This window comes from Amblyomma americanum, chromosome 8 (genome assembly GCF_052857255.1).
Source record: "Amblyomma americanum isolate KBUSLIRL-KWMA chromosome 8, ASM5285725v1, whole genome shotgun sequence".
NCBI lineage: Eukaryota > Metazoa > Arthropoda > Arachnida > Ixodida > Ixodidae > Amblyomma > Amblyomma americanum.
The window spans coordinates 36518365-36536135 of NC_135504.1; the positions used below are offsets into that span (position 1 = coordinate 36518365).

General features: G+C 50.2%; 1 protein-coding gene across 1 annotated transcript in view; it reads right to left on the bottom strand.

Annotated features, from left to right (window-relative positions):
• Window positions 1-17771, bottom strand: part of LOC144102310 (uncharacterized) — a 36936-nt gene that overhangs the window by 13364 nt on the left and 5801 nt on the right. Inside the window, exons 3-7 of the mRNA XM_077635614.1 lie at window positions 16570-16709; window positions 14825-15015; window positions 12535-12850; window positions 3306-3490; window positions 290-481 (exon numbers count right to left, since the gene is read on the bottom strand). Coding sequence (XP_077491740.1) covers window positions 3402-3490; window positions 12535-12850; window positions 14825-15015; window positions 16570-16709 — 736 coding nt within the window. The 3' untranslated portion in view covers window positions 290-481; window positions 3306-3401. The remainder of the gene's footprint in view (window positions 1-289; window positions 482-3305; window positions 3491-12534; window positions 12851-14824; window positions 15016-16569; window positions 16710-17771) is intronic.

Here is a 17771-nt window from a genome sequence, read left to right on the forward strand (position 1 = left end):
GAAACAATTGGAAAACAATTAATAACTATTAGTCATTGACTAATAAGTGTTAATAAGATACAAATTTAGTGCAAATTACTTGGCTGTCCATTTTAAATAATCAAGTAGATGCCATCCATGAATAGTTACATCCGTGATTAGAGACAACAGAAATCGAAATGCATGCTTTCGCATTTCGGCGCGAAAGAAGGCTTAAGCACACCTATACTTTTTTTGCATCATAAATAACTGCGATGCCATCGAAAGGCAAGAGCCAATCACGGCCAATCACGGCCACCGTTTTCCTCACCTGAGGCGCCCTCCTCTCTTCCGCCCGCAATTGGCGGAGTAGACGGGGCAGTTCGGAGGTGCGTCGGCGTCGCGCCTCACACCCATGTAACGAAGTCATTGATGCTGGGAGCTGGCTGGGCTGCTCGACGCCCCCTCCAACAGCGTCGATATCGAGCAATGCATGAGCCTGATGGGAAACTGGAGCTGCCACCTGCAATATGACACAGAATATATAGAAGTCACCCGCGGTAATGACAATACATGCAAGAGTACTCCCTAAACTGCCACAACCGGAGTCCTTTGTTTACAGTCTACTAGCAAAATTACTACAGGCCCCACTGTCGCAGGGAGCTTAAGAAAGCGTGCTGTTACTTTGAATAAGGACACAACATGACATACGGAGCTGCGTTGCATCCTTTATTCTTTATCCCTACTGTTGAGTTGCAACCACGGAATAGAGAAAGCTACGCTCAAAGAAGGTAGTGAGTGGTGAATACAGAACGGCAACAATCACAAAACGACAGGCTGTACTTTAGATGTTATAATGACGGCGTGAATCAAAGCGAGTGATATCACAGACAGTGAATATGAAGCGCGAAGCATAAGCAACATGTGGCTCGAGGTAGCTATGGCCAATGGTGTTCATGCGTGCCTGTTTAATAATTTCAACATAGCTTCAACGTACAACCTTGTACGATATTGTGCCGATGTGCGATGTTTCGCAACCATCGTACATCCGCCCACCAAACTTTCTGCTGCACACTGCTATGCTTGCCTTCTCTTGGAATCCACTTTGGTACCCTTGAATACCAGCGGTTATCTTTACTGGCGTAGTACCACCGCCTTTATCCTATCCGCTACAGAGACAATGGCCCGCTATGCGGGGAGCATGCAACTATTTCACACCGTCTCGACCTGCCGGGCCATTCCCGTTCCGAATGTGGCAGGGAGCTTGCCCTGCGCCAGCTGGTCGTCCGGGTTGTGGCGGCCACTAGGGCCGTTGAGGGCCTGGACTAAGGGCTTCACTCCCAGACCAAAGTCCCCCACAACGTGACCAGTAAATACATTTTCCACCACCACTACCAGGCCGCCTTCGCAAGCAGGTGCCGAGAAATGAGAAACAAGAAACACGATGTAGAGCAAGTGTCGCCTCCAGCATGGAGTGCAGCCGGACCTTCATGACGGCTTTGAACAGTCGGAAGGAGAGGAGGCCTCACCGTTGTTTGACGTTGATCAACTGGTCGGCCTCACGGTCAATACATAGATAGACAAGCGCAGCAAAGCGAGTAAATGAATGTTTGTTTAATCACACAGCTAGGCTAGTATGGGGCAGGCCACTATCGATTTCTTTTCTTTCAAATGATGTGTGATAAATCAGTATAAATGCATCAGCAAGCTGAAATCTCCGGTTCAATTTCCTCTCCCGTGGTTACGTTTCGGCTTCAAATGCCGAGCAGTGATCGTGACGTCACAGATAAGTTGAGGCAATGCTGTCAAGTTACCCCATACAAATCACCACTTTGTCAATTTAATTCTCTCCAATTAAGGTAGGTCTGCTCAGAAAAAAACAATGACGAGAAATAAACAAATATTTTACTTAGTCTCTCAATCTGTTTTCTGAGCTTCAATTTATGCAGCGGAGCCAGAACAGGCACAGTCCAGAGATTCCTCTGCCTCATGGCAGTGTCACAATGCTACTGATTCTACGTACCAGCCACCGCCTCCCTTTTTTTTTTGTTTTCCGGTCCCTGAGAATAAAACAAATATAAAGTGGGATTGACGGAGACAATGGATTTTGATGGGTTATCTGGCGGAAGCTACTGCGCCCAAGGAGTTGTGATCATAGAGCGAACGTCTAAACAGGTCACTAAGGTAGGTTATGCTAGTGCATTTATGTAAACATGGAAAAAAGAACGGAGGTGTATAAGACACACCAAAAGACGAACATGATTAGTGAAGATCGTACTCATAGGTTCTGGCATCGTTACGATAGCGGTAACACATGTTCCGGCGGGAGACAAACGTGCAAAACACGTGGTACTCGTAACCACGTGAGAACAAATCAGCACCTTGGATAATTAATCGTCGATGGTAAAAACAGAACAAAGCGTGACCGACTCACACAGGTGCCGGTAAAAAATCATTCTGCTTTTTTTTCTACTACAGCAAGAACACAGTTTTTGAAGCAGGAGGGAAATGCCAGCTGGAAGTTGTTTTGTTCTTAAAGAATTGTATTTCGAGACTGGACACATGAGGAGGAGGAGACTAATGAATACAGGCGAGGGCAATGAGCACATGACTTCTTTCAAGAGGGAATGGACAAAATGGTGGACCTAAGGGGGCTTATGAGGAAGTACCCCTGCGAAAGAACTGTAGACACCAAATTTTTGCTTTGCGCGTTTTCTTCTTTAAGACTATATGCGTCGGAAACTGGTAAAAATGGAGTACCTCGTGGCATTCGCCTACGACCGCTGAGTAATTTGTAACTAATTTTGTCCTTGACACTGTTTCTGTTTCGGTTTCAACTTCCGAACGATGGCTGTGACGTGTAGCTGATGTTTAAGTCTCGTTAGGAAAGAAAAATCTGCTGTGTGATTGCAGATAATTAGCTTATTCTCATTCCAAGTCTCTAAAGAGGCTGCCTTAAGTGTTGTAGTGAATTAAAACTACGTTTCAGAGGTTATATTACATTTTTTCTAGCGCGTCACGTGACCTAAACTCCAGCTACATGTCAAAGCCATCGTTCGGTTGATGAAACCGAAACGGCACAAGAGAATAAATTGAATTATAAATTATTTAGTGGTCGTAGATGAGTATCCACGCATTCAGTGTCTCACGCATCATTTGAAAGAAGAAAACATGCAATACAGTTAGGTGTCTATAGAGGATATACGCAAGTATCAGTTGCCAAGCACTTGACGCCAGCGCTCCGCCGGTGTTTCTGGGATTTTGTTAAACACACTCTACAGAAGCGACAGCATCGAAGCGCACGAGCCTGTAACGTGCTCAACTCTGGCGACAGTCCTCCACCTCACCTTTGGTGACTGCTCACTCCCTGCAGCCAAGACGAAGCTGGTGGGAGGTGCGTCGCTGTCGCAGCACCACCCACGCGACGAGAGCACTGCAGAGGATCACAGTGGTTCCTCAGCCTCGAACCGCTCAGCCGCTGCCTTCTGCGGCGAGGGATCCGTGAGCCTGGCGGCAGACAGGTGCAGGCAACCTGCAGTCTGACACGAAATGGCGATCAGAGATGAAAATGACAAGGCAAGTACACCCGCCGCGGTGGCTCAGTGGTTAGGGCGCTCGACTACTGATCCGGAGTTCCAGGCTTCGAACCCGACCGCAGCGGCTGCGTCTTTATGGAGGAAAAACGCTAAGGCGCCCGTGTGCTGTGCGATGTCAGTGCACGTTAAAGATCCCCAGGCGGTCGAAATTATTCCGGAGTCCTCCACTACGGCTCCTCCTTCTTCCTTTCCTCTTTCACTCCCTCCCTTATCCGTGTCCTTACAGCGCGGTTCGGGCAGGACATCTCAAGTGCGTGCCTCATCGCAGCTGTGTGTGGTTAGCGCCTAGCTACAATCTTTTTTTCGGTGCCACGCACTATATGGACAGTGACACAAGCAACGACGAGCTCACGATCTCGGCAAAAGCACTAACCAACTATTCTTGTATAACCGCAACATGCCACCGGTGAGCACAGAAGCACGCCGACTCTGAGCGAATAAGATACACGCAGAAAGGCGGTGAAGATTGTTTAATAATAATTGGCCTTTATTGAAAGCAGACTGAGCTTCACCTTGGCGGCAACAGGTTTTCATGTACCCTGGCGACACGAGGCACCGAGTTGTTTCTTGATCATGTTTCTTCCCTGTGCTCTTGACTGGGCCCGTCCATCCAGAAACGATGACTCAGGTAGGCCTCTACTAGACCGACTCTGTATCCCAAGCAGACTCGTTCCAGCTGCAGAAACATCGCCGAGAGGGTTAATGGTCGGCGCGTCGGCTGCCTTCAAGATTGCACCGGTCCAGCTCATCTCAGAGTTCCTCAATAACATTTTGTCGAGCACTCGTTGCCACTCCTCATCGCACTCCATAGCGGCTGTGCCGGTGATTTTCACCCGGAGTGGAGTCAACCTCCACGACGAGATGTCTGTGGCCGGCACAATTTTGGAGGGTGCCCGGGTGCGTGTGCTGGGGAGACTGGCTGTGGCACCACCGTGGCCATTACTGGTGGAGCAGGAGGCTGTGCCATTGGTGTTGGTGGTGGCAGGGAGCAGCTGCGTCACCGTTGGGCACACACCATCCTGGATGCCCTGTGCGAACGATCCTTGCGGAGGTTCAGACAAGGGCGGCGCTGGCTTAGTCCCCTGGGTGGATCCGCCTGGTCCTCGGTGGGCATCCACCACAGCAGCCTCGGACTGAAGACGCTTTAAAACGCGGACGGCAGAGAACCGGCACTGCAGGTTAAGACGCAGCCGAGCTGTTCGAATGGTCGTCGTCTTCAGGGTCCATGCTAGCGCGTGGTGGTGCGAGTGGCGCCCGAGAGCGAACGCACGTGGCAACTACCGACGCTCCGCTGAAAACAGAGGAAGAAGTGAAGTGGCCAGCTTCGGTGAGTAACGCACCGACGAGGAACAAGTTGAGCACCCAGGAAAGGCTTGTGTACGGGAAAGTGCCGAGATTGTGGGTGCATTTAATCTGTTGTGTGGCCGTAACAACAACCAACGTCAATAAAAATTGGTCGCACAGGTGAAGCCTGTACGTTGTCTAGAATCGACTGCCGTTGACATCAGCCTATTGGCGGTGCATTTGAAGAGCGACTGTAAGTTGTGCGGTCAAAGAATAAAAAATAAATTATTGAGCACATATTTGGTTTCAGCCTACAAACATGAGAGTATAGTTACCAATATTTGTTTTATTTCCTGATGCACACTTGGACAAATAAACAGTGCTTTTTAATCAAAAAAGTAATTTATCTCTTTGCTTGTGCTGTCTTCCAGTAAAAGTTAAAACAATGGGGTTGTTAGCACCAAGAACTTCAATAAAACTTCTGTTGGGCCTAGTTGGTGCATGATAATACTACAGATGATCGATGTGAGCAAGGCATTAGACAATCCACGTACACCTGTCCTTGTGTTTCTCTTGTGTACGTGGATTGCGTAATGTTTTGCGCACATCGATCATCCGTAGCACAAAGAAGTTTGTACGCTTGAATGAGAACATTTAATTTCACGATCGGGAGAGGGCACATTGGGCATGGGCTCAGCGATTTTCGAAGATCTTGAGTAGAAAAAGACATCGGACCATCAAAATTTTCGGCTGAATCAACGTCGGAAGTTGGGAGGATCAAGTAGACATCAACACTGGACCGGTAGGCCCATTTTGTTTTTACTATTATCGGGATCCGAAATTTCCTAGCGGTACGGTGCGACTAGGTCTAATCTAGGCCTAGCGCCAACAAGGCGTCGGCTGGCGCTGCGCGGCACTACTGGGCCACGACACAGTCGCGATGGATATCCGAGGCACTCAAGACCTTACTCCAAGCATACGGAACACCGATTTAGTCCGAAGTTGGGCGCAAAATCGGGAGATGGAGGCAGAGCCGGCCACCACGTGATGAGCCCCCGAGGAGCGGGTACGCCAGGGCACGGCCGAGGCGATGGAAGAGAAAGACAGAGACCCGGACAGATGGCAGACGGCGGGACCGAGACGAAAGAAAGGCAAGAAAGCCGCGGCGAGGAACGAATTCAAGGAATCCCAACAAATCGAGGGAAACATAAAAGCGACCGACAAGAAGACGTACGGGCGGACGGATGAGTGGAAGAGGCTGAAGATGCCGCCGCTGCCGAATGACGACTACAAGATAATCCTACAGCCCAGGGGAGAACTAAGGATCCGTGTACTAGAAGCGTTTCAAGTCACGAGAGCAATCGCACAAGAACACGAAGGCAAAATCAAAGCGGGGGATTTCATAACAAGGATAAGACCAGGATCCAACATCGTAATTGCAAGCATTCCGGGCGAAGAGAAGGCCGAGACAATCGCGAAAATCCAAAAGCTGCAATTTAGAGAAAAGGGCTACGAAGTACTCCCGTACACAGCCACAGGAAGAGACTACAAAAGAGCCGTGATCCACGGAATTCCGGCTGGAATAACGATGCAAGAGTTTCAAGCGAACCTACGAGTAAGAATACAAGGGGTAACCATCATGTCGGCACGAGCCCTGTAGAAGTCAAAAACAGCGCTCTTAGTCTTTGACGGACCCATCGTGCCAATATGGGTGATATATGAAGGCGTCGAGCTCAGGACGCACCCATGCAGACCAACCAGGCAGGTCTGCTACAGCTGCGGAGAACTTGGGCACCGCTCGGACGTATGTCCCACGCCTGAGGCCAAGGCCTGCAGAACATGCGGACAGAAGAACCCGGAGGAGCAGCATAAATGCACAGCCAAGTGCTTGACCTGCAGCGGGGACCGCGTCACAGGAACGAGAGAGTCACCATGAAACTCAAGAAGCTAGAAGAGCTGCGAGGCCGCAGCGAAGAAAGGAAAGGAGCATGGAACAGATGCCGAATTCAAAGCCGAGGACGACCGGGGCAAGGGCAAGGCCATTCCGGTGGAGATCAAGGCAAGGAGCCTGGGGGTCAGCGCGGTAGAAGCAAGTCTAGGACTCGGAGCCAGAGCAGGGGCAGGGAGGAGTCGTTCCCATCACTAGAGGCCAAGCCACCCGAGGCGCAGGCTGGACAGGCAAGCACGAAGAACAGCAAAGAAAACGTGAGCTGGGAAGTGGGACCTCCAAGAACACTGAAGCCCGACACGGCTAAAATTAAAGAGATAGAGGGGAAATTTCGAGAAAGAGACTAGGCGGCTCAGGGAACAAATTAAACAAGCCAGTGAACAAAACAGGTGGCTCCAAGAGATGCTAGATAGGGTCGTGAAAATGTTGGAGGAGCAAAGGAAGGGAACTGCCCAGGCCTCAGCAATGGGGCAAGGGCCACCCCAAGATGAATTAGAGAACTTCATGCAAATGCATAATGGAAAAAAATGCAAAAATGCGCGAGAAGCTCGAGAGGATCGAGCAAGCAAACGATGTAATGATAAACAGGGTAGCAACCATAGAACAGAGAGTGGGCATAGTAGAGCGAAACCTCAAAAGCTATGTCAGGAACCAAAATAGCCAAAGAATAAGGAGCGAAGCCAGGAACCGACTCTTCAACGAAAGAAGGTTCGGAATTGAAAGTCATGACAAACGGTCAAAACAACGATTAATCACGGGAGACATAAAGAAATAGAGTTTTGGCAGCGGAACTGCAGGGGCTACAGGCGAAAGCATGCAGCGGCTCTTGCAAAAATACATAGAAAGACAACAGAAGCAACCCGACATAATAGCTCTCTACCAGAGACAGACACAACCCCAACCTTGAGGGGCTATGATTGCCAGGAGAGAGTACGCGCAGCTACCCTGATTAGTAAGAGAATTACCACCATAGAACACGATGAAATCCCGGACACCAAGCTAGAGCTCGTAATAACTGAAATAATTCCGAAAAGAAGGCGAAGAGCATCTTTGTCGTTAACATTTATAGCCCGCCGAAACAAAGGGATGGATTCTTCTCCAAGCTTTTAGTGGGAGCGAGCAGACTGGCAAAAAGCAGCGCCCTAGTAATCCTAGCCGACTTCAACGCCTATGGCCAGAGATGGGGATACAAGAAAGACAGCAAGAAGGGAAAGCAGATCGAAGATGCAGCAGAAAGCACGGGATGTACACTGTTGATGAGCGAGAGCCCGCCCATGAGGACCGGCAACAGCGTGAGCCCGGACATCTGTCCAGATCTAAGTATCGTCAAAAACACACGTGGCATGGAATGGGACAACGTCCTGGAAAACCTAGGAAGCCACCACTATATACTCAGAAGACGAGAAGGGCAATTGGAATCACAAAGATCGTGAACTGGCACGATTTTAGGCAAGCATGCAATGACCTAAAGTGTTACATCGGCTCGATCAAACAGTGGAGCGAGCAGCTACAGGAGATCAAGGCCAGATATACCCAAGAGGTCAAAAGAACAGAAGCAGCGGAAGTCCACTTCTACCTACTCCACCTGTTGGAGGCCAGGAGAGAGCTAACAAGAAAATGGAAGACACAGAGAAACAATGAAAAGCTAAGGAAGAGGATCTGCGAACTACATAGATTAGTGTGGGAAAAGAAAAAGAAACAAAAATAATGTTGCCCACTACAGAAGGAAGCCGAGAGTTATGCCAACCTCCTCGCGAGGCGAAGTTGGGATAACTTCAGCGACAAACTGAATGGCACACTCAGTACTGCCAAAGCATGGAGAATAATCAAGGCCCTGATTGACCTGACCAACAACAACAACAAGGCAATCCAGAGGATCATCCACACCTTCGAGGGTGACGACAAAGAGCTCCTTAAAAGGATAGAGGAAAAGGTATACGGCACCGAAAAACCGGACGCCTACGACAAGGAATACCGAGGCGAAGACAACCCGCACCTAGACAGACACATAACAAGAGAAGAGGTCTATGCAGCGGTCAAGGCTGCGACCCGCAACACCGCGGCCAGTGCAGGCATAATCAGAAACTCCATGATAAGAATCCTCAGCGATGAAGCGGCCGACCAACTGACCCAGTTCATCAACGAGCACTGGGAGAAAGGAACGTTACCAGAGGAGTGGAAACACGACACAGTATTGATGATTCAAAAACCTGGAAAGAAGCTCCAAATAGAAAACCTCAGGCCGATATCGCTAACGTCGTGCCTGGGAAATCTTTTTGAGCGAATAGTCACCCGTCGACTACAGCAACACCTAGAAGAGAAGGGGCACTACCCGGACAGCGTGTTCGGTTTCTGTACAAAGCTGTCAATGCAGGACGTCCTCATTCAGATCAAAGAAGAAGTCCTAACGCAAGTCCCATACAATGGTGAAAACGTTATCATGGCCCTAGACGGCAAAGGCGCTTTTGATAATGTAGGCCACGCCACCATCATGGAGGGACTCATCAACGCCAACTGCGGAAAGAAGATCCACGATTGCTCCAGAGCCTTCCTAAGCAACAGGACAGCCACGGTCGGGTTCTGGGAGCTCAGAGGAGAAAAAATCAACACGCCAAAGAAGGGCACGCCGCCAGGCTCGGTCATATCCCCGGTACTCTTCAACGTAGCGATGATAGAACTAGCAAGAAGACTCGAAAAGATCGAGGACATCGGCTTCGAAATCTATGCGGACGGCATCACGATATGGGCCAACCAGGGAACGCTAGGACAAAAAGAGAGAAGTTTACAAGAAGTGGCGACGCGTGTTGAAGGGTATGTGAAAGAAAGAGGACTGGCGTTCTCCACTGAAAAGTCGGAGATCCTCAGAATCCAGAGAGGGAAGAAGAACCGGGAGAAGGTAAAAATCCTGCTTGAAGGAAGCCACATTCCGGATTAGGAACAGGTCACAATCCCCGGAATGTGGATCCAAACAAACAGGAGATGCAGATTCGCAATCAACAGGCTTATGCTCTGGCTGCGACGTCGGCATTCCTCTGCCCTATGCGTACCTTCACCGCACCGTCAGGCAATGTTCTGGTGGACCGAGGACCTCGCCCTCGAGAGGAAGCGCGTCCGAGCACTGCGGCCGCACTGCAGGCAGCTGCGCGCGAGCTCCCTCGAGAGGCCGCACTGCACTACTTGTTCGGCAGGCCTTTTGAAAGAGCTTTCAGACGACTGCCCGGACCCGCACTGCTCCCTCCGGTGTTGCGGCCGGATGGGACGCGCACGGTTTCCGTTTTGAAAACGGCAGAGGTTCTCCTTTCCGAGCAGGTCTCGAGAGATACCACTGATGCAGACACGACTACGCATGTGGCAGTGCGCGCTGCGGCTGCCCAGCACGATTTGGTGGTCCCCACGGCGTCCCCTTCACTTTTGGCGAGGCGGAACTGGAGGTTTCCCGATTCAAACTGGGGACGGCTTTGGGCCTCGATGGGATCAGTCCGCGCGCGCTGTGGGCGGGTCTACTGGAATTCGTCCTGTTTGTATTCAATAATGCACTGCGTCTTGGCCACTTTCCCCAATTTGACGGCGGGGGAGGATAATCTTCCTACTCAAGCCCAGAAGGCTGCCCGAGGCCGCTGCGTCCTTCAGGTCCATTGGCATCAATTCTGCCATGTGGAAAATTTTGGCACGGCTGCTCTACAATCGCCTATATCATTTCATGTCTCGTTGAGGCCTGCATCACGAGGCACAATTAGGCTTCATGAGAGGGCAGGGGCTGTTCAGTCCCTGTACGCACTCTTCTCAAAATTGCGGGAAATGTGGGATGCCGGCCAGCACGTACTGCTTGTTTCCATAGATCTCCAAAGGGCATTTGACAGCGCCTGGCACCCGCTGGTCCTGAGTGCGCTCGGTGACTGAGGGTGTCCGTGAAACCTTTGCGCGCTGCTTTGGTCTTTTCTATCCGACCGAGAGGTGGTGTACCGCTCTTTCGCGGGCGACGCGGTTGCGCGTCCCACCCTGGGCAGGCCGCAGGCTTCCCCGCTGTCTCCCCTGCTGTGGAATATTGTAGTGCGCGGCCTGTTGGCGGTGCGCATGCCGGAGGGTGTGTCGCTCCAGGCGAATGCGGACGACGTTGTCGTCCCTGTGCCTGGATCCAACTGAAAGAAGCTTGAGTGTTTGGCGGATGATGCTCTCGGTCGAGTCGCTGCGTGGGCGAGGGATGCAAGAATCACCATCTCACGAGATGAGACTGTGTGTGTGCTTTTTTTCTCCTCCCAGGAGGAGAGTGGGTCGCACCATGCCCGCAGTTCGCCTTGACGGTGCCCGCCTGCCTTTCAAGCCCGCCTTCAATGTGCTGGGCGTCGTCTTTGACCGCACCTTCTCGTTCATTCCCCATGCGGAAAGACTCAAGGAGCCTGCCGAGATGCTCTCCGCCCGCCTTGCGACTTTTTTGCGGACTAGCGGCACCCCGGCGCCTGCCCGCCTGAAAGCGCTTTACTGCCTGGTCGCACTCATAACCCTCGCATACGCTTCACCCGTCTGGTGGACTGAGTGTCGTCATTCGGGTCTTTGCGCTCGCCTCGCGTCTGGGCAGAGGTGCCCGCTGTTGGCGTTGGCGGGGGCCTATTCCGACGAGCACGGGGGCGTTGCAGATCCTTATGCACGCCCCTCCGTTAGCGATCGACCTCTACAGATTAAAGGCGGAATTGGATCTCTTTTCCCATCAGCGAGACGTCGCTTTTGGGACAAGGTCGTTCCGAGCTGTCGAGGTCCTGCAGCCGTTTGAAGTTGCCGCGCGGCAACCCTCGGAGGTCGTGGCTTTCTCGCACCGTCGGTTGGACGTGGATGGGGCGATGGCTGTGGCGTTGTTGCCGGCGCATTATGTCTACATTGATGGTGCACACATCTCTGTAGCTGCGGACGCACCTTTTGTGGCGTTCGGATCGCGCGGAGTCCTCCGGGCGGTCGGCCGTTTTCGGGACGACGGTGCGTCGGGTCCGTAGTCCCGGAGGCGGTGGCTTTTACTGAGGTGGTGGAGTACGTCCGTTGCCTAAGGGGAACGGCGCCGGTGCATTTATATACCGATTTTCTGTCGCTCCTTTCGGCACCTGCCACATGCAACCGCACGATTCGGCTGTGGATCACATAAAGGCCACACTAACATCAGCGGCGTCGCGCAGACCCCTCGCACTCTTCCATGTCCCTTGTCACGCCAGCATTCCCGGCAGTGAGCTGGCGGATACCATGGCCTCTCGGGCTAGCCGTTCTTCCCCCGTTCGGCGGGTGCTCCACTCGAGGGTCACCATCTGGGCTTCTTCCCGCTCTGTTGTCAGGGCTACATGGGCGGTCTGGTGGCGTGAGAACAACCAGGGAACAGGAATTTTTCCTGGGTGCCCGGTGTCCTTTCCATCCCGGACTCGTCTCCGCCACCGCGCCCAACCGTGACACCCATCACGGACCACGGCCGTTTTCCGGCACACATGCACAGATTTGCACTTGCGCCTTCGCCTGTGTCCCCTAGCGGGGCCCCCGCTGGCGACGTTTATCATTATTTAACAAATTTATCATTATCTAACAAATCATTATCTAAGCAATTATCGAACAGATGCGTCAAGCATAGACAGAACATTTATGTAGCCTATGAGAAGGAATCAATTAACACTTACGGTTGACAAATTATATGAATGAATGAATGAATGAATGAATGAATGAATGAATGAATGAATGAATGAAATGGGTGAATAAATGGTATGCCTCCAGACTCACCGGAACTGGAATGCAGCAACAGTGGAGAACCTCCTCCTCCAGACGAAGTACATGGTACCCTGCTGCGCTTCCGCACCTTGACGGCCTCCACGTACTGGACGGTGGACAACACTGCGTCGCCTCTGCCCCCGGACGACTCTCTGACCGTGCTAGACATGTCCACCTTGCTGGCAATGTGGTGCTTTGCAAGGAATGCGGCCAGATGAGCATAGTACTCGGTCGCTGGGGCTCTCGCGCTTCTTGCACACCGGGCGTGCGTGCGGCAGTGGTGGAAGCTCAGCTTCTGCATGCCGTCCGCCGTGAAGCTCGAGTCGTCCTACGCGAGATAATAGTACTGTGGGTGGTGTGTTTATGCATATGTGCCGTGTATATACAGATAGACTGCACTGTTAACTACAGCTACCTGCTAAAGCGAACAGGTACAGACTGTGATGTCCTAGTTGATGAAATAATAAAATTAAAATTTCAATTACTTGGCTGATAACATATTCTGCATGCTAATCTTATTTAGCCCAGGTGATTACGGTACTGCAGGGTACCATGTGAATCTATTTTTACCGCAGTTCATGGTATATTGCACTGGACACAATTACAGGAAAGTACACACAAGTGGTATGTTCCCTCTACTTGACATATTTTAATACACTTACCCATATGTTATCATAGTAAAGAAAATAAGCATCAGTTGCGCACTATGGTGCAAAAACAAGCCGTCAGGAAGCGTATTTTGTTTTAAATTATATTTTCTTATACAATATCAATGCATTATATAACCATCCCAGTAAATAAACCATTGCAAGCCATTATGCACCAAAAAAGTGCACATATGCTTCAAGCAGGCTGTCAGCAAACGCTTGCGCATTCAATTCTAATGCATTTCTGAAGTTATACCCGGCACTTAACCGATATTTTCTCACAGTTCCTCGCTTCCGTATGGCAAATGAAAGGTACTGAGAGAAAGCGAAGGAGGAAGGCGAAGGGGGGCAGGCAAAGGTGGTGAAGTGAGAATGCACGTGTGCGAGCGCACACGGGCGTTCCTGGTAGCACCATTCGGTTTCTGGTAGCACATTTCTGGTAGCACCATTCGGTGGAGCCACAGTTCCCTTACAAAAATTTCTTTAGACACTGTATAGACTGTCCATAAACTTGTCTGTAAAGTCTATAGATTCTCTATAGACAATCCAAAGACAACATCGTATGGGAAATACATATCCTACAGACAGCCTATATATAGTAGAGGTTTATGGGCAGACACTTTAAGTAGATTTTTTCAATACACTATGTATAAACAAAAATGAATAGCTACAGGAAGGGAACAGAATCTATAAGAAGTATGTAGACTGCCTCTAGATAATTTTTGTAAGGATTAGCAGCAGTGGGTCTGCGCCGAGCAGCTTGCAATCGCTTTAGTGATGATAAAAACTGCCAGGGGCTACAAGACACACTAGTAGCGCTGAGGGAAGGCAATAAATGCAGCCCAGATTCATGTTCAGAACGCTGCGCGTATGCACGGACAGATCTAGTAGACGACAAACGTTCTCGGGACGCTGCCCACAAATGCGCTGTGCAGTACGGGGCCCCAATGCATGACGAGCCAATTTCCGTCAGGCTATAAGGGACTCGTTGCTAAGTTTCCCGTAACATGAGCATAATCGTCGTGCCGTCACGCGTGGCATCACTGCGTTAACCATTTCACGAACCAACTAGCGCATATCACTGAACCCGCCGCAGTGACTCAGTGCCTTTGGCCGTCAGCTGCTGATCCCAAGGCCGCAGGATCCAATCTTGTCAGCCGCAGCCGCATTGCGATGAAGGCCAAATACAAAACGGCCTGTGTTCTGTACGCAGTCACCGCAATGTTAACGAATCCCAGGTGACCAAAATTAATCCGGAGCCCTCCACTTAGGCGTCCCTCACTGTCGGTAGTGTGTCGCTTCGTGATGTAAAACCAAATAATCTCCAACCCAAAAGACGCGAGTTGGATCCCGGCTGAGGCAGTCGCATTTCGATGGAAGCAAAATTCTACAGACCCAGGTAACGTGCGATGTCAGTGCACGTTGAAGACCCACAGGAAGTCGAAATTTCCGCACCCTTCACTACTGCGTCCCTCAGAGCCTGAGTCGCTTTGGGACGTCAAGCTCCCATAAACGAAACCGTTTTTTAATATCACAGGCCTTATTCTGCGGTTAAGCGATTGTAATTTTTTTGCCTGTTAAAATAACTACGTCGTCATGGAAGGGCATGGGCAAATCACGGGCGCAACTCTGGTATCAGACCTGTTCCTACACACCCGGGGGAGCCACCTCTGCAGCGCACGCAGCCCGATGTGGTCACGGCGCTGTTGGGAAGTAGGACGGTGCCCCGGCTCACACCCACGTGACAAAGGCACGGCAGGAGCTCGCTGTGCTGCTGCCCGAGGCCCCCTCCATTGCCGTCGGCATAGAGCAATGCATGAGCCTGACGAGAGACCGAAGCAGCCTCCTGCAATATGACACAGAATAGCGGTCAACCACAGTAATTGACAATACATGTCAGAGTATATTCCCTAAACTGCCATGGCCACGTTCCCCTCTTTACACCCATTTGCAGAAATTAATGTAGACCACACCCTTACAGTGCGCTTCAAAACGCGCTGTTATTTTGAGTCTGTTACTTTGAACACTTTATTGACTTCCCTCTCCCACAAGGTGTCATTGTTACTCTTTTCTGTTGCTTGGATTTTAAGCAGGTAGAAGTAACCAAGTGATGGTTATCTGATTAGTGGCTACAATCAAAATTAGAGTAACATTTCACAAGTCATCGCTAGGTGGCTTGAACCCGCGCCCGATTTAAAGGGTTCAGCTTTATCTATCCATTGATCCAGACGTGACGCACTTTTTCACGCGGTCGGCTCCAACTCCGAGTGGTCTGCACAAGGAGGATTTGAAAGCCTCCACCGCGTCGGTGTGAGAAAGCTGCAAAACTTGTTGGGCGAGTTGTGCTCTGCATTCCATGGTTACAGTGCAATGGGCAGGACACAGAATAACTAACCCAATATACAAGTTTGTGTCGTTTCTTTTCTTCACTGTCTCCTCTGTCGCGCTGTAGCCATGAACTAGAAAAAGCTACGCCCAAAGAATGCAGCAAGCAGGAAAGACCGAACAGCCACACTCATGAAACAACACGCTGTACTTCAGCTGCTAATGAATGCATGAGTCAACGCGAGTGATATCACAGCCAGTGAATAAGAAACGAGAAACATAAGCGACATGTTGACCGTTCTGATTGTCGTGAATAGTGTTCATGTGTGCCTGTTTAATAATGTCAACATATATATGCTTCGTACAGCGTAGTTGAGACAAAGAGCCACGCATAGATAGCAGGGTGTGATCACATACGTTCTCCGTTCGATTCACCAGGGCACTTCAGTTAACCTGGCACAGTACTGAAGAGGCAGAAAAGCCTGCATTGCCTAATTATTTGGGCACCAGAGGGCGGCACATTTGCTATGCACTACATTTCCTCTTGCTTTCTTAGCCTTTTATCTTTTTCAATGACTGGCTAACAACAAGATTAAGTAGACTCGAAAAAAAATAGATAACTACTGGCTGCCAGACAGACCTTAGCGATAATGTTGTCGCCAGAAAGTAGTATGCTACCCACATACGTACTGCATTTCCTGGTACGACCTGTTACGCAGTCATAGGCATATGTTCGAACTTGCCGAAATTGATTACGAAGCAGAGCACTCAATAGTGTACTGCGCATGTTGGCGACAGTCCTTATTGGGGTGCAGGCAATTTGATAAGCAAAATACTAAAAATTTGTTTTACTAAGTGTGCTGAGGGACCGAGATCAGCTGAGAAATATTACGGTTCACGTGATTCAGCCTCATCTGCCCGAGATGCAACCATGCCCACATCGCCTGGGATCCGGTAGGCCGCCTGCTACGATAAGCCACAAGATTAGCGTTGTACACAGAACCCAGATGTATGGAACTTGAAAAGGATGGCGAACAGTTGGCTCAAACGTTATTACACAGCGTTCTCGACGTACCTGCGTACTGGAGCTGCAGGTCAGATCTTGCGTGTGCTGCAGCTTCGTGCTGAGCACGCTGTGGACAAGACGCGATCGGGGGCGACGCCGTCCACCAGCGGCAGCAGGCTGCTCTGCAGGGACACGTCCCACTGCGTCCACTGCATGTTACGGGCATAAATGGCGGTGGGGCACTGCCAGCCGAGGGCCTTCGTGAGGCTGCACCACAGCGTTGTAAGAAAGAGCTCCTTAAGAGACCGTGAACCCAATACGGCGAAACAAAGCAAAAGCGCAAGTGCGATAGTCTTCCGAGTAGCCCGAAAAACAATGCAACGCAGAACGAAACAGAAATTAACCACACTATAATAAGGATACAACACAGCTACGAGTGTGTTAACAGGCAATTTCACAATGACAAGACACCCGACCGAAAGGAAAACGTGCGTTGGTGGCATGGACAAAAGGACAAAGGAGGACAACCAATATCCCACAACCTCGGGGTCAGTAGCCAATCTATGCACACGATTTCATGTTCGTCTTACTGATGACCATTAGCAGTGGATAAGTCGGTTATCGAGAGCGAAATAACGGTTTTGTTCGCGGTATTTCAGTAAAACCGAAAAAGAAAAAGGGCGGTGCACGGATATTTCTGGGCATATTTAGAACTACAATGTTTTTCACTGCCAGAAAAGAACACACACAGCATAATTTTCTCCGCGAAGCGAAAAGAAAAATGTCAGAATCTTTAAGAAGGAGATCAGCCTTAGGTAAGCACATCAGATTTTTAGTTGCGGGTTTTGCTGCAAGAGCTCTCAAAAGAAACCCATCCCGGCGGATGTTTAATGTGCACGCCCACACAGTCGACATCCGCTCACGTGACTGTCACGTGACTGCGCACTGTAGTAGCAAGCACAGGTTTTGGCACAAGATATCCAGGTCTCAGACTTTACAGTTTTACTGTAGGCGTTCTAAAGGGACAGCCACCAAAATGGCAACAGCTTGCGCCGAGTTCTGCACATTACGGTGCAGGGTTTAGCACTTCGAAATTTTAATCCATGAATGCGTGTAACGATTACGTTTTCACCTAATCTTGTCCACAAATGTTTTGCCGTTGGTCCGTAGAAAAGGTGTGGATTTTTTGCTAAAGGCAATTATGTTGCTAGCTACACCGAGAAATTCACGAAAGTGGTTAAGAAAGAATATCAGGCCCAAAATATTAATGA